We start from the raw sequence: 27,831 nt of genomic DNA, 5'->3' as shown, positions 1-27,831 counted from the left end.
AAGATATATGAAAAAATAGAAACTGCCGCAGCCTGTTAGACTCTGCTGTCTGTTTAACTGTCGGTTAAGTCATGAGGGTTGAGATCACAGAAAAGTTTCCACGTCCTGATGAGACACACTGTCTCTGAGACTCAAAGTCTACCAGTCACAGCTTATCTGCCTGCACACATATAAAGTAAAGCATAAAAAATGTTGGTTTAATTTTAAATTACTCTAAACTACAGCCGTCAGAAATCACTTTGCAGCTGAGAGTGTAATCAAAACAATTAGTGAAAAACAGCGACAGCGCCTCGCTAGCTCTATCGAGTCATTCTTCTGTTAAAAGTTAATGTAGAATTCATGATTAACACAAGTAATGGACGGATAAATGTCACTGGATCCTGAGACACTTGACAAATACTGGTCCCTATACTGATATACTGCTATAATGTTTAAAGCAAACTTACTCTGTGACCATTTGAGAGAAGTTTGACGAGCTGTGAAAACACAGAAATGGCACACAGTACAGTCAAATGTATCTTTTGAACACAACAAACTGGAACATGTTAAAATCAAGTTTGATTTTAGGAAATGAAACACAAAAGCAATACCTATATAAAGAAAATGAAATAAACAATATTACGTTGAAGAGTTTCAGACACAGAGTGAAAGTCTTACTGTGCACCTGCTGTAGGTCGAGACTAATCCAGGTTGTAGGTGAAGCTTAAAAAATGGAAATTGTAGTAATCCTTTGTTTTAAGTAGCTGCGTGTCTTTAGCTTTAACCAATAAACATGTCCAACAGACTGTGAAGAAGCCACTGTATGCTGACACAAACATGATACTGTGTGTAATGAGGATGTCGGGTTACTTTGGATCCGTCCCCTGGGGCAAACTTTCATGACAATCCAAATAGAGATTTTGGTCTAGATCAAAGAGGTAAACCGACCGATCAACTGAAGAACACTGCCATCCCCGGAGCCATGTCGCTAGTCAAGTCAGTTTTATTTTGCCTCCTTCACAATCTGTACAGCATACAACTGATTGTCTTTAGACCCTCAACTCAGATAAGGGGCAAACTCGTCAAATTTCCATCTGCAATAAATGACCACGCACTAATTCAGGATGTCATTTAAGTCGGTCTTGTGTTATTGTTTTGATTGAGATATTTATACCAAAGTGTAAAACTAGTACAGAAAATACTGACTGCAGTTGAGATTTCTTTTTTTTTTTAAATTCTGTTTAGTGTAAGCTATAACACTTAAAAATGTTTCTGTTTAAACCACAAGTAACCGTCTAGTTTTGTCAACTTTCGCTCAGGTGAAAAAACATCAACCTCTAAACTTAAAATAAATAACAATTTGACTTTAACGTTTTAATTATTTAATTAATTTTTTTTTAATAATGACATTTTATCAATCCAAAATCTTAGTCTCACGACATTGACACAATAGTGGTTTATTGCCCAGCCCTGACTCAGATAATAGGTGCAATATTTAGCCAACAATCAAATAGATCAACTCAGTTCTGCATGAATGTTTTAGTATCTATCACATATCCATATACTACTCACCGAGACTGATCTCTACATTTTTATATTTTCTCAGACTCATGCTGTTAATCTAATTTTGGCATTGTATTTATTTTGGATTTGCACCTTAAAGTTTTATATTGCACTCTTTATATTTCCCTCTTCCTTCTTTGTATTGCAACTGCTGCAAAGCAATTTCCCTCGGGATAAATAAAGTTTCATCTTAGAGTTATATCATCTCGTCGTGTTTCTCAGCCTTTTACTGGACCCTGTCCAACACTGACTCAACCCTCTGCTTCTGTTCAGGAAGACTTTGGGTTAAATACTCTGTTCTGCATGAATGTTTTAGTTTCCATGAAGACGGCAGAAACCAGACATTCTTATTTCTGTCAAGTGTCACTGACCAGGAGCCGGACGGAAAAAGTGTCTAGCTGAAGCTTCAAGTAGAGCTGGGAAAGGTTTAAAAGTACCCAGAGGAAAAAGTAACACACACACACACACACACACACACACACACACACACACACACACACACACACACACAGACACAGACACAGACACACACAGACACACACACACTTTTAAATAGTGACTTCATCAACGACTCAAAAAAAGACTGCTCAGAGACACTCAATTCCAGTAAGAATACTGACTCACAGACAGTCAGACTCTCACACTCTGTCTGAGACACCGTAACCACATATTATAAATCTGTACTATTTCATTTGTACTCTCTGTATTGTTATTGTCCCCTTGGTCCAGCTGTCTACTCCGTAAAGACGACTTCCTGTCCATATATTCTGTCTGATGGATCCCTGCTCTATCACTCTTCCTGACGTTTGTCGATTTTTCCTGTTCAAAGCTTTTTTTGTGCGCTTTTTTATCCTATCAGGCTCTAAAAGTGTCATATGATTTCTGAGGAATCTGAGCGATTGTGAGCTGCAGAAATAAAACTGACTTGAGTCTGTAACAATCTGTCTCTGTAGTTCAGATTTAGAATCAGGCCTCTATAATTACATCTGTCCAAATACAGAGGAGGAGGTTTGACTTGCAGACCACACAGCCCGTCTCTCCATCTATAATTATGTTATGTATCTGGTTTCAGTTGTCGCATCAATCTAAATATCGTAAACGCGCACCAACACATCACATCAAACACTACCAAACTCCTATAAACACGAACACACACATCGAAGTAATATAAGAATATCACAGACAACAAAAAATGAAAAGCCAGAATTCATCACTAAAGACAAGAAACATTTCACCATAAATACCACATGACTGAAGGAAAATAAATAAGATATTCACCATACGGCAGATTAGCCCTTTATGGGAATATCAGAAGCAAAAAAAAGGTTGATAAAACAGCCTCAAATAGATGAAGTCACTAATATTAATTACAGAGGACATAAGAGCACAATGTCTGTTGGAAATACTACAAGAAAACTGTAAGTCCTCTAACACTACAGGAAATGAAAATAAGGTTAGTAAGGTCAGTGCAGACTAAACAGACCTTATGATCAGATCATAGGAGAAATATGATAAATTACATTAAATATCAAATTAATAAAATATTCAACATCATATTACAGTGAAGTATAATAAAGTCAAAAACGTTTCAGAATATAATTGGAGTACTTTGATGTGGTTAAAAAGTAGACAAACCAGATGGGCCCTTTTTAACAGTAGAGTACAGTGAAGTCCGACCCAACTAAGAACCACAGGCACTAATACCAAAGCTATATGTGATTCTGTATAATCTCTGTAAGAATATGTACTACCATATCTATATATCCATCGGCATGCAGTACATTAAAATATACTACATTTTCTTGAAAATAAATTAAACTGTTGATGGATAAAATAATCTCTCTGTTTTTGGTTATCCCAGAAAATTAAATATATTCAATTTTAACACAAAAAAACACAGAAAGATAAGAAACATTCAAAACTGCCATCAATTAGTCCTCATCATTAATTCAGCACTTTGCCCACAACAACACATACAGAGACATTAAAGGGAAGGTCTATGTAAACTGCACAGAAATATGTCAGTGACTCTTTTTTAATGATGGTGTATGTTGCTGCTCTGTTTATATTACAGAAATACTACAGTATATGAGTATTAATACCAAGTCACCTACAGTCAGCTACAGCTACATTGTAAATATACGTTATGTTACAGTACTTTTTGAAAGTATCTTAGCTGTTTTTTATTGTATATTTTTGTATTACAAATTTAAGTCCTTAAATCATGCCTTATTTTAATCCTCTCTGAATATATTTTTAGTATGTTAATTTATGTAAAAAAAGGAAAGTCCTTAAAATTGAGGTGTACTGCTTGGCAGTAAACCTTTTTCAGATTTAGATTTCGATTCGGATCAGAGCAGGAAAAAGCAGCTGAGCTGCACAGACAATCTGTAGGAAGCAGACCTACAATTCGATAACTACAGACCACCAGCTAACTGTGGTCCATTATACTAAAAGCCCACTATTAGAGATAATAATACAGTGGTGTACCATGAAGTCAAAATAGACCAAGTACTACAGACATACTTTTATAAACCTACGGTAAAGTGTAGGAGATTAAATTACAGTAAAGTATAATATAATCAGAGAGACAGTTGCTATAATGGAAATACTGTCTAATGAAGACCTACAGACAGAAAAATTACAGAAACAGAAAATATTACTGTAATACTATATTGTATATGATTCTATACAAACACTGTAAGGACTTAATAGAAAATTGTACGGCTATAAAACTTTGAGATTATAATATAATAAGATTACAGTCAGTAACATAAACAACACACATACCAAAGAAAGTCCCTCTGATACATTAGATTAATATTCAAACACTACAAAAAAAAAAAACACGGGGAGTTAAGATCAGACTGAGTACAAAAGGCGCAATTAGAAATATCATGAAGATACTAAAAAAAATATTATTGATGCTAAAACGCATCTCCCTGGGGATAATTTACGTTTTATTTGATTATGGAGTCGATACATTTTATCTTAGTTGTTTTTGTAGGGCACGTGTAGGAGATTAAATTACAGAAAAAGGATAATAAAATCAAAACAGAGAAGCTGAGGAGCACAGAAAATCTTCAAATATACAAAGAAGTACAAAAAGATACAAATACTAGATATCTAATACCATAGGGATACTATAAGATATGATCACATTGTAGAATACAGTATAGTAAGAATTTAAAAATAGAATAAGAATATATATTCCTCAGAAACATTATCTAAACATTATAGAAATACTATAGAAACAGCTGACTGACCAACTCATATAGGAGTATCATAATACACTGAAGTATAATTAGATCGGCACAGAGCAGCTGAGTACAACAGACAGAAAAAATACTGAAGAAATATTCTAGCAATGTCTTTAAGTATTTACTACAACTGCTCTAGTTTCTTGTGCTGCTGTCACACTAAATTACCTCATGAGGATCAATAGTTTGATTTTAAGTGTTTCTGAAGGAAAGTATCTCTGGAAACTGGATATTATGATGAAGGAGGCTGACAACAAGACAACTACAGGCTTCCAAAAGAGGATTATTATAGGGATATTATGAGATAATAATACAATACAGTACAGTACAGTACAGTACAGTACAGAGTCTAAATAGACCAAACTGTGAACAACACAAAAATGGTACAGGAGTGTACAGTATGGTTTATACACCGTGAGAATATTAAATAGATTAAGGTCAACAAATCAGAATACTATAGGAAAAAACAATACAGTGACACACAGCAGTCTACATAGAGGTCAAAACTGGCTAATAATGTTCCACATAATTTCATTTTTTGTGGTCAAAAAAGCAGTTCAAAATGAGACCAAACTTTCTATGGATGTCAGTTTGCCAAAGGCCAAAATGTGGCCAACACAGATGACAAGGCTTCTTGTTTTAAGGGAAACAATTTTTTTTATGCCTTTTGCTCTTAAAAAAAAAGTTAAACTTCTAGAGAGCAAAGAAAAAAAGGCTTTTGCTACGTGCATTTGCTCAGGACTGCTGCCCCCACCAGCAGGTTAAAAGGAGTGAGGAGTCACCAGTCATGACGATATAAAACAGACAACAAAACAGGCTTTTCAACCATTGCGTATCATCGCAACCACAAGTCCTTGAGTGTACAGTCATCAATGTGCACACACAATATTAGGCTGATTGGTCCAGAAGTTTGCTAGATTAGCGGCAAACATACAGATAAACACCAATATCAAACAGCCAATAAAACAGGTTTTCAATCATTGTGAATAACTGCACCCACAGGAAATCCTTGTGTAAATAATCATAAATGTGCACACAAAATATTAGGCTGATTGGTCCAGTAGTTTGTAAACTAGCTGCAGACAGGTAAATAAACTCACACACAAAACCAAACACCATAAAATACTCACTAACACAGGTTTTTCAACTCTTGTGAATCACTGCAACCATGAGAGCTGCTTCGATATACAGTCATTAGTCTGCACACAAAAAAAACAGGCTGATTGGTCCAGTATTTTGCAAGATAAGCTGTGGACAGACATACAGACACTCACACAAACTTACACACAACCAAACACATGATCCCTTCCAGGCTTAAAAAACTACACTACGGTCGCATCCCTGCCACGTGAGGCTGTAAAGCCGTGTTCGGCATACTGACATTCTGTAGTCTTATTCAGTGACTCCCTTTTTTAGGACACATAAAAGCTCTTAAACTCTCAAGTGAGGTATTTACTTACTTATTTGTGTTGCAGAAAAAAACTTGAAAGCCTCTTAAGATTGTGTTAACCACAGACCTTATTTCAGGCATCTAACAAAAAAAACATTCAAAAAACCCTTTGACCTCAAGGCAAGGGAACCATGAGTGCAAAAATGCCAACTCATTTCTGGGTTTTTGGACTAATTCCAGGAGCACTCTAAGTTATATGAGATAATAAAACCGTCATGTAGCATACAGTCAGAAAGTTAAGCCTAATACATATTACACAGGTATTGCTGTGACTAAAATACTGGAGATTAAAGTCAAGTAAAGTACAATAATCAAGAAGGACATCTCAGAAAAGTTATACTAAAGTGGACCCATAATAAGATAACAACAGGCTGCCAGTGAAGGGATTTTGTAAGATTAATACTCAAAAAGAAACATTATAAATAGTAGGGCACAGTTAAGTCATTGTGGACCATTGGCAAACTAAAAAACATATTACAAAAGCGCTTTATGTGGTTCTATACAAACATGGTAAAAATATTGTATACTAGAGAAGATTACAGTAATGTACATAATCAACAGAAAAACTGTATTGCTCAAAGACGGAGGGACAACTTATTACATGTTCCAAAGACCATTTACACATAATCAAACAACTGACTGATCAGCTATATTATTTGAGCCAAATAAGTTAAAATAGGCTGCGTAGGGCAACAACCAACAGTAACCTCAGTTACAATGGTCAACAATAAGAGACAATAAAATAAAATAACTATCGGCTATAAGTAAATGAATTTTATACAATAAATACTATGAAAAGATATATCACATAAAGTAGAGTAGACTATAGCAAAGTCACTACTAACCATGGGCAAACTGAAGAAATATTTCAAGAAGTGGTTAAATACAAACATTGTAAGATTATTGTAAACTACAACAGAGGTAATGTAGTACTCAGAGACAACAGTGCCATCTAATTCTTTGTTAGACAGAAAGACCATTTCAATACTATAAAACAAATAATCTAATATTACAAGAGTCAGATATATTGAAGTCAAAAATACTGTGTAAGGCTACAACTAACTGTATCCTGACTAATAACTGTGAACTGGAACACAAGATAGGAAAAATTTGGCCCACAGTAACATAACTACAGGGTACCACCCAACCGGTATTGGAACCTGACACCCACTATAGAAGACTAAAGGGGTGCTGTACAATATGTGGTGGACTTTTGTGGAGAGATTTTGTATTTGTATGATAAAGGAATTACACTGTAGTCACCATAGACCAAAATGAAATATTGTAGTACACAGAGATACTGGTGACATCTAATAAATGTTTCACAGACCATTTAAGTTTTATGAAACAACTGTCAGATCACCTAATACTAGATTAGTCCAATATAATCAAGTTTACTTAGACGCCTAAGTTCTACTACAAACTGCGACCTAAGTTAGAATGGTAAATTGTGACAGAACTATAATAAATTAGCTTACAATAAGATGACTATAGGCTGCTGCTAACGGGTATAGGAACCAGAAACCCACTACAGAGTAACATATTACTATCACTACAAATATTGTTGTACTCAGAGACATCAGACCATTTAAGCGCTATGAAACAACTGACAGATCAACAAATATTACAGAAGTCCAACATAATGAAGTTGCAATAGACTTTTATACTGTATAGTATGTGGTAGATGTGGAGAGGTCTCAATTTAAATACTACAATACACTATACCACAATACAGTGCACTCAACATAAATAATTGTAGTACACTAGTGGCATCTAATAAATGACCATTTAAATATTATGAGACAACTAACAGATCAACAAATATTATAGAAAAGCTACAATGAAGTTAAAATACACTGTGTAGGGCTACAACAAACTGTAGCCTGAGTTATAACGGTGAACTGTAGTTGGTCGACAATGATACAACTACCTGTTAACGGGTAAGTAGAAAACCACAGTCGTAACAGAGTACTGTACAATATGTGGTGGACGTGTAGAAGTCTCGATTTGTATTTTACCCGATAACATTGAACTTAAGTCACCACAGAAGGAGCAGGCAAGCTATAGAAATACTATGGTAGTTGTAAGAGGAAGTTGTTAGTGAAAGTAGAAACAGAAAGACTGAAGACAGTTTGTCCCCCTCGGTCCCCCACCTCCTCTCCGCCTCTCTTATCTTACAGGATTTTACACTCGTTTACTTTTACACGCAAAAACACCCAACGACAACTAACGACGGGTGAAACAGCCTGAGAACAACCTGCTGTAAAAATCAGCCAAAAACTACATGAAGTTTGGTACAAACTTCCCCGAAGTTTCCAGCCAAACTTTCAACCACGCTGCCACTCACACACACGTACCCGGAGCTGTACCCGGGTCCGGGCACACACTTGTCCCGGTCAACAGCCGGTTAAAACGGCACAAAGCTCCGTTCAGACACAAATCGAGGAGGACTCACATGAAGCGGCGGCGGCCCGGATGGTTTTTCTTCTCTTTGTGGAGCTGAGGGCATGAGGATGCAGAGCGGAGACGACCCGCCTACCGAGGGCGGGGAGCGGGGAACTGACAGGAAGAGAGGCTTGTGGAGGGGGTGTATTGATGTGTGGGTTTTGGGGGTTTTGGGGTGTAGGTGTGTACCCGCAGCAGATGTGTTTCGCAACACGTCTCAAAAACAAAGAACCAATGAAGAAGAAGACAAACTGACAGGATTCCAAACCGTTAAAAATGGCGCCGAACGTTCCAAACCCATCTAACGTCTGAATAATTACCCACAAACAGCCGAGTGTCATTAGCATTAAACCACGCGTTGTGTAATAGGTTATTGCAGCATCTGATTTTAATTTCTGTGGGGTTTGGCCATCATAATTCATTTGGAATTTTTGGTGGTTGATTTTTTTGGGAGGGAGTCTTTAATTATTATTTTTTTCATGGAGAAGGGCGTCAGAACAAGCTGTCTACATGATAGCGGACGTGTTGTGGCTAACGCAAATGGAGAAACATCAGAATCTGGCTATTTAGTTGCTATGTTTTTTTATGTTACATACATTTAGGACATTAAATTAACTGTTAAATGCTGCCCATGTCTGTGTTGTTTATATTATGTTAGTTGTTAAAGCTTTCTATGGACATAATAATTAATCATTTAAACATTTTTCCTCACAAGACTCACCTTTATTACACTGGTATTCAAACTCGACTATTTTCACTTATGATCTATGCAGTGATGATCATTAGCAGCCAAAAGAAACCAACAAACCAGGACTCAAGTAATCAAACACACATTAAGTATATAGAGTGTAGGAGAGGATTATCCCAGATTTCAGCATCACATCAGACAGACTTTAATTTTGGTTGTAATGAAAACCAGGTTGATGATATAAAATGTCTCATAGCCTCAGAAATTCACAATGAGAGGCTGGGTTTGGATGGACTCGACTATTTTCACTTATGATCTACGCAGTGATGATCATTAGCAGCTGAAAGAAACCAACAAACCAGGATTCATGTAATCAAACACACATTAAGTATATAGAGTGTAGGAGAGGATTATCCCAGATTTCAGCATCACATCAGACGGACTTTAAATTTGGTTGTAATGAAAATCAGGTTGATGATATAAAATTCACAGTGAGAGGTTGGGTTTGGATGGGATGGGAGTGAGAGGATTATGACATTTTGTAAACGTTGGGTCTTGCTCTACATACATTACAACTAAATGTTGTTATGGTAGGTCAAGGTGCAATGGCATGAGGTGTTTGGAATTTGGGATTTCGGTTTCTTAACAACACAATTTTAAGCCAACAAAATATTAAGTCATCTGTTGGCAGTATTCTGCATCAAATTGATGTTGACACAAAAGAAAAGGTCTTAAAAATGATTTTTGGTCACCTGACTTTAGAACCTAAATTCAATCAAATATCAACGTCAAATGACGTTGGTGGCCAGCTGTCAATTTCACTTATAAAATGTACACATAAGACAAAGATGAACAAAAATAAGTAGGATTATTATTAGGAAGTAAGTAAGTGGATATATTCTTCAAACTCTAGCTGACCTTCCGTTTTTTCCAGCTGACTCATTTCAATACTGAATTCTGTTGAAATTAATATGCAATTGATGGTTATGGACATGATTCACGTTAAAAAAGAGAAGGTAAAGCTAACAGACATACACAAATACTGGGCTCAAGGCAGAACCCAAGTATGATGATGAAGTAAAAATGTAAAATCATAATGTTATTTTGTTCTAACATCGCCTTGCTGTCTCACTCTCAATGTTAGAAAAGAGAAAGCTTTTAGGATGAACTAACTAATGTGACTGGCAAAGTAATGCAATCTTCAGTGACAGCTGGATGGAGTTCGGGCTGAACTTCCCTTAATGGTCTAATGCGGTCTATTTTCGTAAGATACAGTATTACACATTTCCTCTCTGTCTTCACTTTCAAATGTCAAATTAAAAGTAAGCCACAGAAGACAAAGTGTATATATTTCACCAAGACGATCAATTTACTTTCTACTTTAAATCATAAATACAAATAATTATTCTGTGCGTGTGACTCACATGAAAAATTATTTCTGGGCTGCAGTAAATAAATCAGTGGAGGACATCCTCTACACCTGTCTCTGCCATGTTGGACTTCCTGAGCAGATCAGGATGGATGGAAAGTGATTTTTGCTTATCTCACAATGTGAGCTTGTTAAAAGCCATCTGAGAGACATGTCCGCTTTATCTGAAAGGACATAAGACAGGATGTGAGAGGGACTCATTTGCTTAATTCACACAGGAAATGCAACACAGGCAGAAAGCTACCGTCAGTTTTAGCAGAGGGCTGTGATGCAGCAAACTGTTGCTGTAGTGCATTCTGGGACGGGCTGCAGACAGAGGGGACATCTCGGAGCTGATCTGATAGCAGCATCGGCACAGAGACAGGAACAGAAGAGATAACAGAGACACTGAGAGACAAGAGTCTGCTCCACTCTCAGCCTTATTAGTCTCAACATTTTCTGAATAACAATAACTGTATGTTTACAAAGCAAACCCCCAGCTTTACGCTTTACATTAGTCATTTTATATGATATAAAGTACTATATAGTATCTTATTGCACATTTAATTTCAGAATTTTGCATGATCCCGTCACATAAAGTAACAGATAGTTACTAACTGCAGTAGGATGTAACTAAGTACATTTACTGTAGATCTACTTAAGTTTTGTAGAATTTGAACTTTCATTAAGTATTTCTATTCTATGCTACTTCATACTTTTATTTCAGTACATTTCAGAGGGAAATATTGTGCTTTTTACTCCATTACAATTATATGACATCTACTTTTTACAAAAAACCCCAAGAATTACCACCTCAACGTTATATGTTTCTGCAAATCAGTCAAGTTGCACTTGCAGATGCGTCCATGTCTGCGAAAACACAGATGCTACACACACATCTTCAACCTGGCAGCACAGAGGATCTCCGAAATCAGCACAGTTTGAAGGTAAACAACCAAAATTAGTGTCACCAATTGTCTGAACCTGATTTTCCTGATGGAATGGCCAAAAAAGTGTTTTTGCAGAACATTATGACGCCAAAGTGAAGCTGACCTTTGACATTTTGGATATGAGATGTCATCATTTTATCCTGTTAGATATTTGTGTGATATTTGGTCTTAATTCGTGCATGAATTCTTGAGTTATGGCCAAAAACAATGCGGTCGCCTTGACCCCTGAACACCAAAATCTAATCAGTCTGTTGTTGAGTCCAAGTGGACATTTGTGCCAAATTTGATGTAATATCCTGAAGTTGTTATTGAGATTTGGCGTTCACAAGAACAGGGCAGAAAACCCGAAAAAATAATGACTCTGGCTACTGCTATCACCAGTCGAGAGGCATAAAAACCTTGTAAGTATCTAAAGTATCTAAAAAAAAATAATTAGTAGTATCTAAAAAAGTATCTAAAAAATAATTAATTTCTGTAATATCATTTTAAATATTTGGTTTTAATAATTATACATATACGTTTTCTGGATATTTTCCCCTTTATTATTTACATTTTCCTCTGTCTTTAAACTAATTTTTTGGACATTTTCTTGTCACTTTTTGCTACTTTCTTGCTAACTTGGTAATTGCTTTTTTCCTCATGTTTTCTGGGTTTTCAAGGGTTAAATAGCTTGTGAAAGGCATCTCAACACAACAACAACAACAAAAAAAAAATTGATCCAGGTGTCAAGGTTTTAAAATAGTCTTTGGAGCATTTGCAAGTGAAAATGAAATATTAATATAATATTCTATAATTAAATAACACCCTGAAAGTAGCCATTTTACATAATCACTTCTGCTTATAGTACTTTTGTACTTTTACATTTTGAATTACAAACTTTTTCTAGTGGTGGAGTATCTTCAGACTAGAGTATTTCTATAACTCAAAAAAAGGTTTGAGTTGTTCTTACAGCAGAAGTAACAAACAATAAAAAAATGACACAACGCCAAACAAACAATGTGACATAAGACTGAAAAACCACATTACCAAACTCTGTTGAAACTCTACTTCACACCAACTGCATCTTTTACACGCATTTGCAGAAACTATGTTGTTGCAATTCTCTAACTATTGTACAGTGTCTTTGAGTGTGTGAAAAGCGCTTTATAAATAAAATGTATTATTATTATTATTATGATTATTATTATTAATAGTCCTGAGAAATCAAACCTATGAGCTACAAAAGATAGATGAATATGATATATGTCAATGGTCAACCTGTTGTAACTTTTAACAACTTTAAAAACTAATAATACTCTAAGTATTTTTCTTAGATATTAAACTGTCGTACAACATCACCGCTCAATAATCTGAACTTTTTTTCAGCTTTCTGCGAAAGTTCAGGGTGAACTCTCTTTTATCCTTCACTCACCAACATTTCATATTCCTGTTTACATAAAGTTTGTCTCCCTATTGTATTTTCTGCCGTCTGTTCTGTCTACAGCATGTACGCCCATCAGTACTTTGGGAGCCACTTAATTTAGAAAAGGAGAGATTTTTTTTATTTTGGTATTGTTACATGTTTTTGTTGTTGTTTGTTGTTATTACTTATTAGTTTTGTGTTTATGGTTATTTTGAGAGTTGGGTCACAAGAATATGGACGGTGACATTTCTAATCTATACGAGTATCTGCTTTTCACAAGTGATTTTTTTTTACTCTAAGTTTGTGCACGCTAAAATAAGCCGATTCCTTTTCATTAATACATTTTTGAGTCTATTTTTAGATCTCTATTTTTTAATCTTTGTTGGCGTGTCAGACATTAGACCAGGCCCAGACTCAGCCTCTCAGTGACTTTTAGTTTGTTTCCTGTAGTCACTACAAGTACACACATAGCCAATATAACATACGCCACATACTCTATATGTAGCCTACATATACACTCCATTTTTCAAAATATAGCAACAATGACAAAAAAAGAAAAGCTGCATTGTTTTGTTATATAAATAATAAAGCTACACTGTAAATGTGGGCGTAGTCTCTGTAAAATAAGCAAACTTGTGTATTTCAGTTGTCATTTAACTGTTAGTTTTACGCTTTAACACCTAGATCAACATCCGTTCTCTTGTGACACATTCAGATGCCTTTCACAATCATTTTAACCCTTAAAACCTGAGGAAGAATAGGGGCGCCCTGTCCTCGCCACAGCGGCTGCAGGTTCGATTCCACCCTCGGCCATTTGCTGCATGGCAAGGTTTCATGCTTAACCTGTGCAATACAATAAAGGCAAAAGCAAAAAAAAGTCTTTAAAACCTGAGAAAATTGTGGTTTGATGTCTTTCAGTGGAAAAAAAAACACTGTAAAAGGTGACAAGGAATTTATCTGAAAATTAGCTGACCGTTTTTAAAAGAAAAATGTTCAGAAAACTATAGTTATAATTATTATAATTACATATTTGCTGATTTTTTAAGCACTTTCTTGGTGTCATTTTCTTGCTGATTTTACTTTACCTTTTTCTTAACTTTTTTCCCTTATTTTCCAGTAATTTTTTTGTAACTTTTAACTATTTTTTTAACATTATTTTGTTTGTGTGTATTTTTAATAACGTTAGCTACGTTCTGTCAGTGTCAGGACTCCATACTGTTTTACACGTGTATTTGTAAACAGATGTGACAGAAGCAGGTGAGTCTCTGAGTTTATTTTCAGCTTTAACAGTAACATAAGATTAATAATCTACTGTAACAATGGAGTATTTCTGAGCAGAGTAATACTGTGTTCAGGTCCATCAGGTTAGTAGCACAGATGTTTGTTAGTCACAGTGCTGTTTTAAGGCATTTACATTGCAGATAAAGGGACACTCCACTCAATTAAAGGTGAAAAACATTCCAGCAGCATCACTTTAATTTCATGCCATGAAAAGCAACACTGCGTACTAAATCACTCACTCATACCCAATATGTGCAGCCTACTATCATTTAACATACGTTTGTGTGAATCTTTTCAGACACACGGCGCTGTAATTATGACATCACTTCCTGAAAGCCTCCTTTCTGGTTGGAAATTTAGAAAATAATTTGGAAAACTATTTTACAACAAGCAAAGTACACTTAAACTGAAGCGTTTCTGGCGTTACAGGGCTGTCTCGGTTGCTCTTAGCCATTTTCGAATGTTACGAATGTTGTCGTCTACCGCATTGCATTGAGGGATATTTATGCCAGCGACTAGTGTCTAATGTTTAGTATCTAATGTTTGTAACATTTAAACCGACAATGCAATTGCAATTCATGTACTATCTATTGGTTTCATACTAAAGTTTCTGACATACTGAAAAATCTCACATACTGTTTGTTGGTACTGAGTCACGTTAACGTGTTCAAGTCAATCCGAGAATTAACAGACTGCTGAAAAGTGGTACACACTGACAATGCAAAAAATAATAAAATAATCGACCCCTGAAGATAAACAATAAGCTACATAGATATTATGAACTGCAGAAAGGAAGGAATACGAATTATTTAGTCAATCAACTAATATATACGGTTATATACTATATATATAAATATATGAAATATGGCCATTTACACAATAAAACCTCTACACCTAAAGTGGCTTCGTCCTTTTAGTCACAGATAAACTGGTTGTACTGAAGGCAGTCAGCAGAGTCTGTTAGTGACTCAGAGAGAGCGTCCTCTACAGGACCTCTGCTGTACTGCAGGACGGCAGTTTAAAGGGACACGTTTTATGTCCCGCATAAGCTCAACTCCAGTTACGTTCTAAGCAAGCAGTTTTTTTTTCTTTGCAATTTTGTCCAAAATAAAACTCCAATACTGTGTTTCAACTTTTACATTAATACATTCACTCTGATACATTGGACTTTTCAACGCTATATTTGTGTCTTTACTGATACGTGTGGTCAGTGAAGGGTTTTAAATCAGTCTTTCTGGCAATGTTGTGGTTATTTACAAACCCAGCTGGCAACCAAAAGTCAACGTCAGGACGTCTACTGTCGATGTCAGTTTGTGACGCTGATATTTTGTTGGTTTTATGTTGTGTTGTTTAGTCACCAAAATCTTCCAAAAAGTTCTCCAAACGTCTCATGCCAACATCATCATCAGGCATAAGGCACGGAGAACAAAACCCGTCTGCCAGACGTCATAATGTTAACGTCCAAACAAAGTTAAATTCTAATGTCATTAGACGATAAAAATTAACAACCAAACAAAATGTAACATCTGTTCCATTAAAGAGTCCAACAACTTTCTGACGTTATGTTGACGTTCAATGCCAGCTGGGAACACAATCAGTTCCTTTTCCTTTTTTTGTATTTCTGATGGAGTGCACGTTTTTAAGTCTTTTCTGCTAAAAAAAAAAAAGAAAAAATTGCAGACAAGGTCGAGCAGTCTTGCTGCTGTCTCACCCTTGATCTCAAAATGCTCAATACTGTTTAACAACTGTTTAATATTTATCTAACTGTCCACCTGTTGTTCTTTCAGATGTTTCTCTTTACTGCTGTTGAGTTTTGTCGAGAGACCAGCATCTCCAGGAGCCTCACAGACCATCAACACAAAACAATCTCAATTAGCCCTTAAACCATAAGAGGTGCTGTAATAGCATTTCTTTTCCACATTTATTTCTGTGACTTAAAGCTGTAAATAAGGCTGTAAAATACTTTCATATTCTACTGAGTTTAAATAATGAAAGTTTTTAAAACAATTTTTCAAGATCTTAAAATAGCAATAGCACCACGTTAAAGCATCAAAGAGCTTTTAAGGACTTTTGTTCAGGCTAAAAGTTTTAAAAAATGATCGTAGCTCACTGAAAAACGTATAAGTAATAATCAGCACTGGAGATACAAGGTTCTTACTGGAGATCAGTTTCTGGTTGCTACTTCAGCTGTCGGCCCAGTAAAGTCCCCAGAATGCATTTCAGCTGAGTGTTAGCTGTTTAGCAGAGGACGAGGCTTTAAAGCTCCTGCTTGTTCTCAAAACAGCGATATTTTGGACATTTGAGGTTTCCATGCAATACTGAGGCAAATGAATGGCACATACTGGCACGTGTTTTCAGTAAACTGTTCGTTAACAGAAGAATATCTTTGGTAAGTGGTCATGGTGTCAGAGACGTGATGGTCAACGCAGGTGTCCACACAGAGAATCATGGGAAACAGCCGGTCGGGTTAAACATAAAATCAGTGTTTCAATCTTATGTTTATTTATCAGCTATTCAGTTCTTAATGTGAAAGATTAAAAGTGTATCTAATATAATTCATTTATTCTAAAGGGTAAACGGCAGGAACGTCCATTATTTTCTCTCATGAGGACACCTGGAGGAGCATCACGGCGTCCTAAAAGGAGGTAGAGTTGGAACTGAGCGCACAGTTCCTGAAACGCAAAGAGAAACAGATAAATCCCATCCCTCCAGGTTTGTTTAGTTTGAGCGAAACACCTTTTATCTTAACCGTGAAATTAAACAGCTAATCAACACAAATAATCAATGCCAATAATGAGAAAGTTACTTGTTACTCTCCCATTTGTTCAGAGTAAAATGTGACATAATGAAGTTTGTAATTTTAGATAATATTAGAAATTAATTCCTTATCACAGCACAAAAATGTGTGTGTCTCTAAGTACGTATAACATACTGGTTTATCTGCAAAACTGGGACCCGACTACTTTGGGAACTCAGCGAGCACCAGCAGAAAAATCTGGAAGTTTTCCAGGAGGGAGCGGATAGTTTTGCATTTTGGGACAGTGTGTGTGTGTGTGTGTGTGTGTGTGTGTGTGTGTGTGTGTGTGTGTGTGTGTGTGTGTGTGTGTGTGTGTGTGTGGGTGTGTGTGTGTGTGTGTGTGTGTGTGTGTGTGTGTGTGTGTGTGTGTATCTACAGGATGACACAGCAGCAGGTTGCTGGGTAATTGTCGGCGCTGACTTTGTGCTCGTTGCCGTAGACAAAGTAGACGTGAGAGTCGCCTTTCCACTTGTAGTTCACTTTAGTGATCGGGATCAACTCGACCGTCTGCCTCTGAGAGAGAGAGAGAGAGAGAGAGAATAATGTTAAAGGAATAGTTCCAATATTTTAGAAAATAACCTTTTTTCTTTCTTTCTGAGACTTCAGATGGAAATCAGTATTAATATTATTAATTCATATTGATCTCATCTCTTCCCAACGTCCTGTGCTTTTATTTGCCTGTTTTAATTGTGTCCCATAACTTGAGATCTGCACAGGCACGAAAAATGATGTTACTGAGGCAAAAAAACAAAACAAAAAAAGGGGCTTCAGTGATTGCTATCCTCAGTTTAGTCTCCTGAATCTGTCAGTCATGCAGCCTCGTGGTGACCTACCTGCTGCAGGATCCTGGAGGTCTGGGCATACTTGCTTTGGTGGTCTCTGATCAGACGCTCAGAGGCCTCGGAGATGGCCGGGTTCGGGAACCCGAGCAGCGGGTAGAGCTAAGAGGAGAGAGAGGCAGAGAGACCAACACAGCAGGCAGCCGAGTTTTATTTCAGGAACATAATGAAGGGAGGAGAGTCACGCTTCCTGTTTCAGGAAGAACAAGCAGTGAAACAAAATCATGTATTTCGACAGGAAACTGTTTAACCCAGAGAAAAACTCCTGCATTGCTAAGTTGCAAAAATCATTATTTCAATGAGACATTCTGCAAACAAAACAATAACTTTTGCGACTTAGAGGGTGTGTGGCAGTTTTTCTGTGTTTCTAAGTTCCTCTGTTTACCCTCTCCAACACACCTGTCTGGAAAAAAAGATGTGCAAAGGTTTCTTTTGTTCTTAACCCGTCATTTAGACATTATTTTGATCACAGGATGAGCAGAGCTTAGCACTAACACTATCTAATTTTCTGAGGAAAACCCTGAAAGGATCAATTTTAAATACAGCTCAATAACGGGTGTGTGTGTGTGTGTGTGTGTGTGTGTGTGTACCAGGTACTGGTTGTTCTTGAACAGCTGCTTCCCGCTCACTGAACGAAGATCGTCACTGTTCAGACCAGGGTTCTGCTCCACCACGTGGTCCTCCACCTGATTAGTCCTGAACACAGACACACAAACAGCCTGTAAATACATTCAAAAAAACATTTACCCATATAACAACTTATATTAGTATAAACACTGATAATAATAAAAACATATTTGTAATTTTATCAGTTTTTTTAAATTGTAGACACTGTATAGTATGTATTTCTGTCCACTTTAATTCACATTGTGCAGTTTCATCTTTACGCCACAAGAGGTCACCAAAGTTTGATCAATGACACACCGCTGCTCAGCAAATATCATCAAATCATTTTTTTACAATAGAAAACTTTAAAAAGCGTGTGCTGTGTGTGCTGCTTTTAGCCTCTCAGTCTCAGAGTCTCTGGATTATAATCTGCAAAGACTTTTAGAAACTCTCAAGGACCATTTGAACCTTCTCAAGGACCCTTGGAAACCCTGGGAACCTCCTAAAAGACCACTAGAAAATCCCCCAGAAGCTCTAGTATCCCTAGTAAACCCTGGAAGCTTTTTGAGGCCCCACAGACTCCCCTGAAGGACCTCTGGCACATCTTCCAGGACCATTGTTGTTTCAAGATTTCATGCAACCTTCTCCAAAACCCTTGGAATATCCTCAAGGCCACTTGAAAATCTTTCAAGGAGCTCTGCAATCTCTACTGAGTCCTGGAAGTTTTTTAAGGCCCCAAGAACCACCTCAAAAACTCCTGGAACATCTTCCAGGACCACAGGAACACTCTACAGGAACAACAGAATATCAAGGACTCAGGGAATTCTCTCAAGGACCCTTGGAAACCCTAGGAACCTCCTCAAAGTCCACCAGAACATTTTGAGGAGCTCTGGAAGATATTCAAGACCACAGGAACTTACTGAAGAACCACTGGAATATTTTCAAGGGACCTTTGGAACATCTTCCAGGACAACATCAAGGATTCAGGGCACTTTCTCAAGGACTGTTGACACCCTATCAAATACCCTTGAAAGGTCCAGTGTCCTTCAAACCTTCTTAAGGAACCCCATAGAACATTTTCAAGGATCCCTGGAACCGCAAACGAGTCCAGAAGCCCTTAACGGTTAGATAAAAGCTCTTCAAGTACCTCTGCAACAGCTTCGCAAGGACCTCTGAAACCCCTCAAAGATTCCTGGAACTTTTTTATTTGACCTCTACAACTCTGGAGACCCCATGAAACATTATCAAATTATCAGTGACCTCTGGAACTACTTATGATTCCTTGAACCTATTTAAGGCCCTATAGCAGCTTCTCAAGGACCACTGAAATCTCTTCCAGGCCCCAATGGACCCTGTTCAAGGACCCCTGCTGTAACATCAGTACTTACCACTCCACTTTGAGCTTGATGTAGGTCAGCAGCTGTCGTTTTCCTTTACAGGTTTCACACTCCTTCGTTCCTCGACCGTCACACGAGGAACAGCTACACACACACACACACACACACACACACACACACACACACACACACAACACACACACAGTCAGTCAGACATGACACACATGTTTCACATTCTTCTGTGATATGATCCAAGCATACTGGCATCACAGAGTCATTTAAAGGGCCATACCGCTGTTTCTTATGATCTAGATCATAGTGTCTCAAAGTGCGGCCTGCGGGCCAATGACGGCCCTCAGAAACAATTTCTGCGGCTCCTGAACACAGCATGAACTGCATGCATTACATTTTAATAATCTGCAGTTAATTTAAATAGCCTACATTAAATACACTACTCAGCTATTGTATCACACTACATCTCGTCGTGCAGCTGCTGCCAGGTCAATGACCAGCCCGTTCTCAAATACAGCCGCCTTTGCAGTGCTTTTGGAGTATCATGCAGCCGCCAAAGGCCACCTATCATGTCCACATGATGCTCTGCTGGACGGCATCAGCTGAGAATAATGTCCACAGCATTCATGTTTACTGTTTGAGTTTTGTCTTCTGGGTTTGGTGTTCTGATAACACGACTTCACTCTGTGACAGTAGGATGACCCGCCCCTAACTACCCCACAATGCTTCAGTGAGACCAAAACAGCCTCGATATGGACACTGTCATCTTGCACTGGCGGCGTCAGTAGGTTCAAGAGTCTGCACAGTAGCAATATCTGCGGTGGGGATGTTCCAGCCAAAATACCATCCAACCAATCGCGAGCAGCCCCACTGAATGCGAGTGCACAGATTGGCTGTCACAGCTGTCAATCATGGTGGAAAAATTCCCTTTTTTAGCATTGAATAACTCATTAAAATCAAACTTATAATAAAAACAATCACTTGAACAAACATTGGGATGATAAGAACTACTTTCAAAGAAAGAAACCATGTTTGGGAAAAAAATTTTTTTGGCGTGTACTTTGTGTTTTTAGTTTGGCCTATGTCCCATTCACTAACATGGAGGGGCGGGCTTTATGACCTATACTGCAGTCAGACACCAGGGGGCAATCGAGACTGAAAAGTTACTGGCATGTTGTCCATCTTTATATATAGTCTATGTGTGACACTTTTCCATCTCAGTCCCTCAATGCATCACTACAGAGAGAGTTCAGATTTGTAGTAAACTGATCAAACATGCAGAAAGAGAGATCTGGCTCTTTAAAGGGGCGATTTTTGTCTTTTTCTATGAGGCAGTCGAAATTAGTGAGCTGACAAGAAAGAGCTGAGAGACATGCAACAAAGGTCCCAAATTAGACCTGAACAAACAATTGATAGTTATAATGCTTAAGATTTTCATTAAATCAAACAATTTTTTTTTAAATTTTCTTTTAGCAATTGTCATTCAGTGTATTTACATCCTGTTATTACGTCTAGTAGTTTGCAGTGGCGAAGTGCGCCTAACTCCAACGCAAAAACAGCCAGATGAAATCTCTAGGATTAAAACTTTTAACATTTAGGTCAGAGGTTTCCAACCATTTTTACTTGTGACCATTCAAAGAAGTGTAACAAGTTTTCCTTACTTGTCTCTGCCTGTAGAGTTACAGCGAGAGCAGCTCTCGTTATCCCTCATCCCGGAGCCGTTACACACCCAGCACGGTTTCTACAGAAACACACACACGAATATTAACATGTAGAGTTTCTTCTAAAATGTCATCCTCATAAAACTGGTCACGTCACTATTGTTTACATAATGCTGCATAAACTACATTAATTATGAAATCGTAATGTGAACTATAATTACTGTGTAATTTATTATTACTGATTTTGTGTTCTTTATAGTCTATTTTGTCATTTTGTATATTTAAATTGCTTCTATATTTTTATCTTATGCATATGTAAATAAAACTATATTCTGATTCTGATTCTGATTAATTAATAAAGTGATTTTGTCCTCTTACGCCTCCATCTCCATGGCACTCCTCACATGGCATCAGTCCCGAGGCATGACAGCTGTGGCACTCCTGAACACACACACACACACACACAGACACACACACACAGTTAAAAATAACTTTACTGTCTGTTGAAGTCACACTGACATACTGCCTGCGTCCCAAATTCCAGACTAACATGCAATTTAGCGAGTTAAAGCCGTATGTGAGATCTTTTTAAGTTTGTCCAAAACCTTCGTGTGTATGCAAACACAGAACACTGGGCTGACATAAATATCCCACAATGCAAAGCTTGTGACAGAGAGCCTAGACTGCATTTTTATAGCGGTGTATGTTACGAAGAAATACACACATATTAAGCTAGTTTATAGTAAAGTAATAAAATCCATTGACATCATCAGAGGAATTATGGACTTGGTTCATCAGAATTGCGTCCGTGTTTTATATTACAGTTTAATTTAGCGTAGTTACTGCAGTATTGTCTGGGTCATCACAGCCAGACACCTTTTCTAGTTACGTGGCTCCATCTGTCCTTCTGTTTAGGAAACTCAAAATCTTTATCTTTATCACTCAATATCAGAACTGTAACGTCATCAGTGCTTCAATTAAAGCGTACTTTGTCAGATTTCACTCTGCTAGGAATTATATTATAATTATAATAATATATTTTCAGAATGTCGCTCTCTGATTGGCTGTCAGATGCACGTTAAAAATCAAACATATTTCAGGTCATCATTTTTATCTAAATCAAATTACATGCATCAGTAGGTAACCATAGCAACATGGACGTCTGCTGTTAACCAATCACCTTGATGGAGGAGGTGTAGGGCACGCGGATCTCCTCTGTGTGATTGGTGAAGAGGCTGGGAGTCTGGGTGGCCTGGATCTCCCAGGGTCGCGGGGCGGTCTGGGTGTAGAAGTCAGCGGGTTCACCTGTCGGTCACATGAGAGAAACGTCACCTGTCGATCAAAAACCACCAGTTTGCATAAATGTGTTTGTGTGTGTGTGTGTGTGTGTGTGTGTTTACCCTCATGAGGTTTGTGGGCCCACTCAGTTGACCTGGACTCAGTGAACGTCTCCAGTCGATACTAAAGGACAGGAAACAAACGTTAACAAGAGTCCCTACAGGTGTAATGTTAATAACATTTCAGCTAACAGAGACGACAGTGTTACATAACTACATCAGCAGTGGCATCTTTAACCCTTGAGGCCTGTTTGGAGCATTTTACACACTTCTCATTCTCCATTTTTTTTCAGTTCTCTCACTCTTTAATTTTTTTATATGTCCTTTTATCATGTGTTTTTTTGCACTAAGTATCGATGCTTTTGGGGTTTTATGTAAAGCTCTTTGAATTGCCTTGTTGCTGAAATGTGTTTTATATATATATATATATATATACATACATAACAGCATAACTTTTAAACTCAAGTTGCAGCCGCCAGCCAAAGACTTTGAGAATTATCATCATCCAAAGTAAGACAACAGGGGGAGGGGGGCTCAGTTTTCTTAATTTTAGACTATCAGACTTTGGAAAACCCCTGAAGTTACCGAATACAGGCTAAATATTTACAACATTTTCATCACATGAGAGTCATGCGAGAGTCACCAGAGTCACACAATCAAAGAGTTTATAAACTGGCACGAAGTGATGTCAGTCTGTCTTCAGACTGTCTCTGTGTGGACACGTGCTGTCCCTGAGCTGCAGAGCATGGACAGACAGCGGAGACCTGATCCTCTGCGTGCTCCTGGTATGAACGTACGATCCGTGGTGTGTGTGAGGAAGAAGCTTGTGTTAACACACTGTGATCAGATCGCAGATGTGATCAGTCATCACACTTTCTGCTCTTGAATATTTGTTTTATTTTAATCTTTATTGATTTTAACTCAAATTGATTATTATATTTTATTTGCCAACTGTTAGTCTGAATTATTATTTTGTTTTATTCTTACTTTCTTATTGGTTTTAATGTCTTATTAGTTTTCAGCAACCTCTTTATTTTACGACAGCAACCTCGTCTTTGAACACAATGTCAGTCACATCACCAGAACTGCCTTTTTTTATTTCGGAAACACATCTTATCTCCGCCCATCACTCTTCCTCTCTGCTGCTGAAACTAGAAAAGTGTTTCAACTGCAGTTTTGTGAAAATATGACTTTTTCAAATTACCTCAAATACCAGCTCCCGCGAGCGTAAGACTTTTTCAAGTTTTTTTCCGATATTGATGTGTTTCCATTAAGCATGTCTTAAATCCGAAATTTTGCGAAATTTGAGGGTAAATGGAAACCCGCCTACTGACAGTTGAGTTAGAGACGTCTCGGCTCTGATTGGTTGAGCTCCTTCATGTGAGTAGACTAAAGTGAGTAGACTGATTTTTTTTCATAGATCATCTGTCTCAAAGTTTCAGCAAATACAAAAAACAGTTATTTTCATTTAAAGGTGCCTACTGTCCCTTTAAGTAACAAACTCGCCGTTAACAGCGTCACAAAGAGAGTAAGCGCTGCGTTACTCTGTAGGTGTTGCTCGGCTCCATGCTGGTGATGACGCCATCGTTGGCGGGAGCTTTGCTGTAGCAGCACTGAGACGACGCAAAGCTCTTGAACGCCTCACGAGCCACATCCTCTGACAGAGTGGGGATGCTACGACACACACACACACACACACACACACACATCATCATCAGTTAAACCTGAATATTCTCTGAATGAGTCTGATTCATCACTGAGTGGCGTCAGGTTTTACCTCCAGTCGTCAGGCACAGGGCCAGGTTGGGGCGGGGCCACAGGCTCCAAGGGCATGGGAGGTGGCAGGTAACCTCCTGCAGCAACAGTAAAAAACTTTAAACAGTTGCCGCAACATGGATGCTTTGCGAAGAGTTGTAGGTCGGACTCCTCTTACCTCCTCCTGCTACGGTGCCTTCGTAGCCGGGCACGTTTCCAAACATGTTGGCTGGCGGGGCAGAGGGAGGGGGATAAGCAGCTGGAATAAACAACAGGAAACTGTTCAAAATAAGTGAAAACACTTGTGTTGGTGGAGCGAGGGCATGCAAGGACTCTGAGAAATACACCTTTTCACCGTCTTGCGGAGAGTTGGATGAGAAGACTGATAACACTCTTTATGGAAAATATGAAGCTGGGGCAGTTAGATTAGCACAAAGACTGGAAAACAAAAAGAGTGGTAGTCTGGAAAAAGAGGGAGAAAAGGAGGTAGGAAAGTAAAGGGGGACGAATAGAAGGAGAGGTGGAGGGACCGTGGATAGAGAGTGGCTGATACAGAGGAAAAGGAGTCGATGTGATTTTAAAAAAGGAGGTGGGAAAAGGTAATGAAGGAGAAATCAGGGTATGAAAGCCTATAGAAGCTGTAGAAAGAAAGGAGGAGGGAACGGAAAGGGTGGAATAAAACATGTGGGAATAAAAACAAAGGAAATACAGAGGAGAGGGAGTGGATGCAAAATGAAAACAGAGAGTGGGGAAGTAGAGGAGGAGGTGAGAAAGGAAAGACATGGAAGTAGAGGAAAGGGCTGAAAGGGGGATGAGAAGACAAAAAGAGGAGGCAGAGAGGAGAGAAGAGGAAAGGAAAGGAGGAGTTATAGAAGGAGAGGCAAAGGAAGGAAAGGGGATAGGAAAGGGAATAAGGCAGGAAATGAAAGGAGAACATTTTATTATCTGTCACCTCCAAACATCACCAAAATATTCAGAATCTTGCAGCTAAAACATTACGTCTTAGGCAGCATTTAAGCTTTTAGGGACATTATTTGAAAGATAAATATCCTGAAAAGGCTCTTTGAACATTATTTTACAACATTATTTCACATTATAGGAAGCGTAAAGCCAATGTTGTGGGAACGCTCCCTGCTAGCTGGGTATAGGCCTACATCATGCACACTTACTGAGTCTGGGGGAATATTGTGTCCAATCAATCTGGTGCCACTAAAATTGATCAATCAATAAACATGTAGAAAAATGTTAAGCAACCCCCTTTAAAAACTGATAATTTGAATGAATGAATGAATTTGTCTAAACTGAATCAATTTTCAGACATGAAAAAGGTATGAAATTAATTTAGTTTAATTAATAAGATGAGTTTTTCTTTATTATTCCAGCCTATTCTAGGTTAAGCCTATTTGTAGCTCCACTCTGTAGTTAAAAGGCTGCAAAATCTTTATTGCAGTAGAATCGAGGGGCGAGTTCACCGGGTTCTTCCTGCAGACCGGATCAATAAAAATCTAAACACACCCCCGTGACTTTTTAAAACAGGTTTAAAGTTACTCAGAGATACATTATGCACATGAAAATTGTGTTTGTTTGTGTATGTAAAGGTTTGCAGGACGCTGGCAGGCGTGAATTCCTGCGGCTCAGCGTCCTGCGGCAGCTGGGGGGTGTTCCGCTCAGTTTGGGGACCCGGGTTATGTTGTGTCCTGTCGTGTGTGTCAGTTCTTACCTGAGCCGTCCATCCTGATGCTGTTTGATCAGCAATGTATCAATAAATCCAGAAAGTCACTCCGTTAGCTCCACGCCGTCTTTACAGCTGTCCAAACAGCGACAATAAAACATAACTTCCGGCGTACACTTACAAAATAAAAGTCTACTTTTCTACTACGACCTTTATTTCCTGCAAGATTTTTACTAACACAGATGTTTAATCATCCGCAAGTATTTTTTTGGACCCAATATGCCTGATATATATGGTGAAATAAATACAGACATGTTTTAAATGTAGACTAAAGTAAGTTTTCTTTGCCTCTAATGAACAAACTTTTTGTTTTCGTAATTCGTTGTAATTTTTGGGTTTCTGTAAATGAAAAGAATGAAATGTATCCTCATATAGACCTACTTTTTTATTTTTTTTATTTTTTTAGTTTGTGCTAAATAATTAAAATTGACTCAACTTGACTAACATTGTCTAACCTACATATATTGGCTAGAAACTTTGAATAAATAGAGTTGCATAGTCCGAATTGGGGAGCAACAAATTAATGAAAGTGCCGGGTACAAAAAACTGTATAAAAAAGTGTATCGGTGTTACCACAAATAGTATAAATTACATACATAGAAAAAGAGAATACGAATGGAAAATGCCCCAAATAAATTCCCACACCCAGCAACTGCACAATCACCAAATGAAGTGCAATGGGCTGCTAAATTTAAACAAACTCATTTTGATTTGGGTTTTTTTTTTTCATTCACAGGCTTTAAACATTAAGTGCAAAACATTTGGAGTAAGGAGAGTCTATTTGGACACTGAAATTTGAAGGCAGCGCTATACAGTACAAAATAACACATCGAATCATAACAAATTGTGTTTATACACAGAATTACAATATGTAATATCCCAAGTTTGATAGTACTAGATACACAGTCCAAAGTTATGTTATGTTATACTAAACTGTCTCACCTGACCTCACCATTTGCGTTTGTCCATATTTGAAACTACTGCAGTCTTTTATTTTGAAGGATATGGGCACATTTTCCGGTGTTCAGGTGGTTTTCGCTCGGGTGTTTTGACGGCACTGATTTGCAGGAATGTCGACCACGCCCCATCTGGACTGGATTACAGAACAGAGCGGATACTTCAGGCCGCTACACAGGGGTGGACAAAATAACAGGAACACCTACAAACTGCACATCACAGGGTTACTGAATCATTTTCTCATGTTTTTTTATTAAATCAAACTTCTACAGAAGCATAAATGTTGTCATAAATGAAGTCCTTTCTTCAGTAAGGGGTCGTCGGGGTCGAAACTGATCTGATCTGATCTGAACAGGTCCCAACTAAGCTGTG

General features: G+C 37.8%; 2 protein-coding genes across 4 annotated transcripts in view; both read right to left on the bottom strand.

Moving 5' to 3' along the window:
- Positions 1-8,855, bottom strand: part of st3gal8 (ST3 beta-galactoside alpha-2,3-sialyltransferase 8) — a 54,679-nt gene extending 45,824 nt beyond the window's left edge. Inside the window, exon 1 of one of the 3 annotated variants that reach the window (XM_088069494.1) lies at positions 8,708-8,855. The gene's annotated coding sequence lies outside the window, so the exon portion shown is untranslated. Of the gene's footprint in view, positions 1-446; positions 467-8,609 lie in introns of those variants that run through there. The other 2 variants (XM_088069490.1, XM_088069502.1) reach the window with 2 other exon arrangements.
- A 5,548-nt stretch (positions 8,856-14,403) lies between these two features.
- LOC121949767 (protein SSUH2 homolog) lies at positions 14,404-26,630 on the bottom strand. Its single transcript, XM_042495531.2, has 12 exons — positions 26,491-26,630; positions 24,949-25,029; positions 24,793-24,868; positions 24,560-24,689; positions 23,079-23,139; positions 22,859-22,983; positions 22,057-22,119; positions 21,679-21,758; positions 20,057-20,149; positions 18,653-18,758; positions 18,057-18,164; positions 14,404-17,736 (listed from the first exon to the last, which is right to left on the bottom strand). Exons 1-12 carry the CDS (start codon positions 26,501-26,503, stop codon positions 17,596-17,598), a joined length of 1,077 nt encoding a protein of 358 aa, XP_042351465.2. The 5' UTR covers positions 26,504-26,630; the 3' UTR covers positions 14,404-17,595.
- Between the last annotated feature and the right edge of the window lie 1,201 nt (positions 26,631-27,831).

The sequence above is a fragment of the Plectropomus leopardus genome, chromosome 2, assembly GCF_026936395.1.
Source record: "Plectropomus leopardus strain MGB_pleo_1.0 chromosome 2, ASM2693639v1, whole genome shotgun sequence".
In the NCBI taxonomy this organism is placed as follows: Eukaryota; Metazoa; Chordata; class Actinopteri; order Perciformes; family Serranidae; genus Plectropomus; species Plectropomus leopardus.
This window is presented reverse-complemented; position numbering and strand designations above follow the sequence as displayed.

Excerpts from the sequence above, each read along its gene's own strand:
- LOC121949767 (XM_042495531.2), bottom strand. Across the intron at positions 23,140-24,559 it reads AGCCGAGCAACACCTACAGA|TATCGACTGGAGACGTTCAC; the intron begins GTAACGCAGCGC and ends CCTGTCCTTTAG. Across the intron at positions 22,984-23,078 it reads GGCCCACAAACCTCATGAGG|GTGAACCCGCTGACTTCTAC; the intron begins GTAAACACACAC and ends TGTGACCGACAG.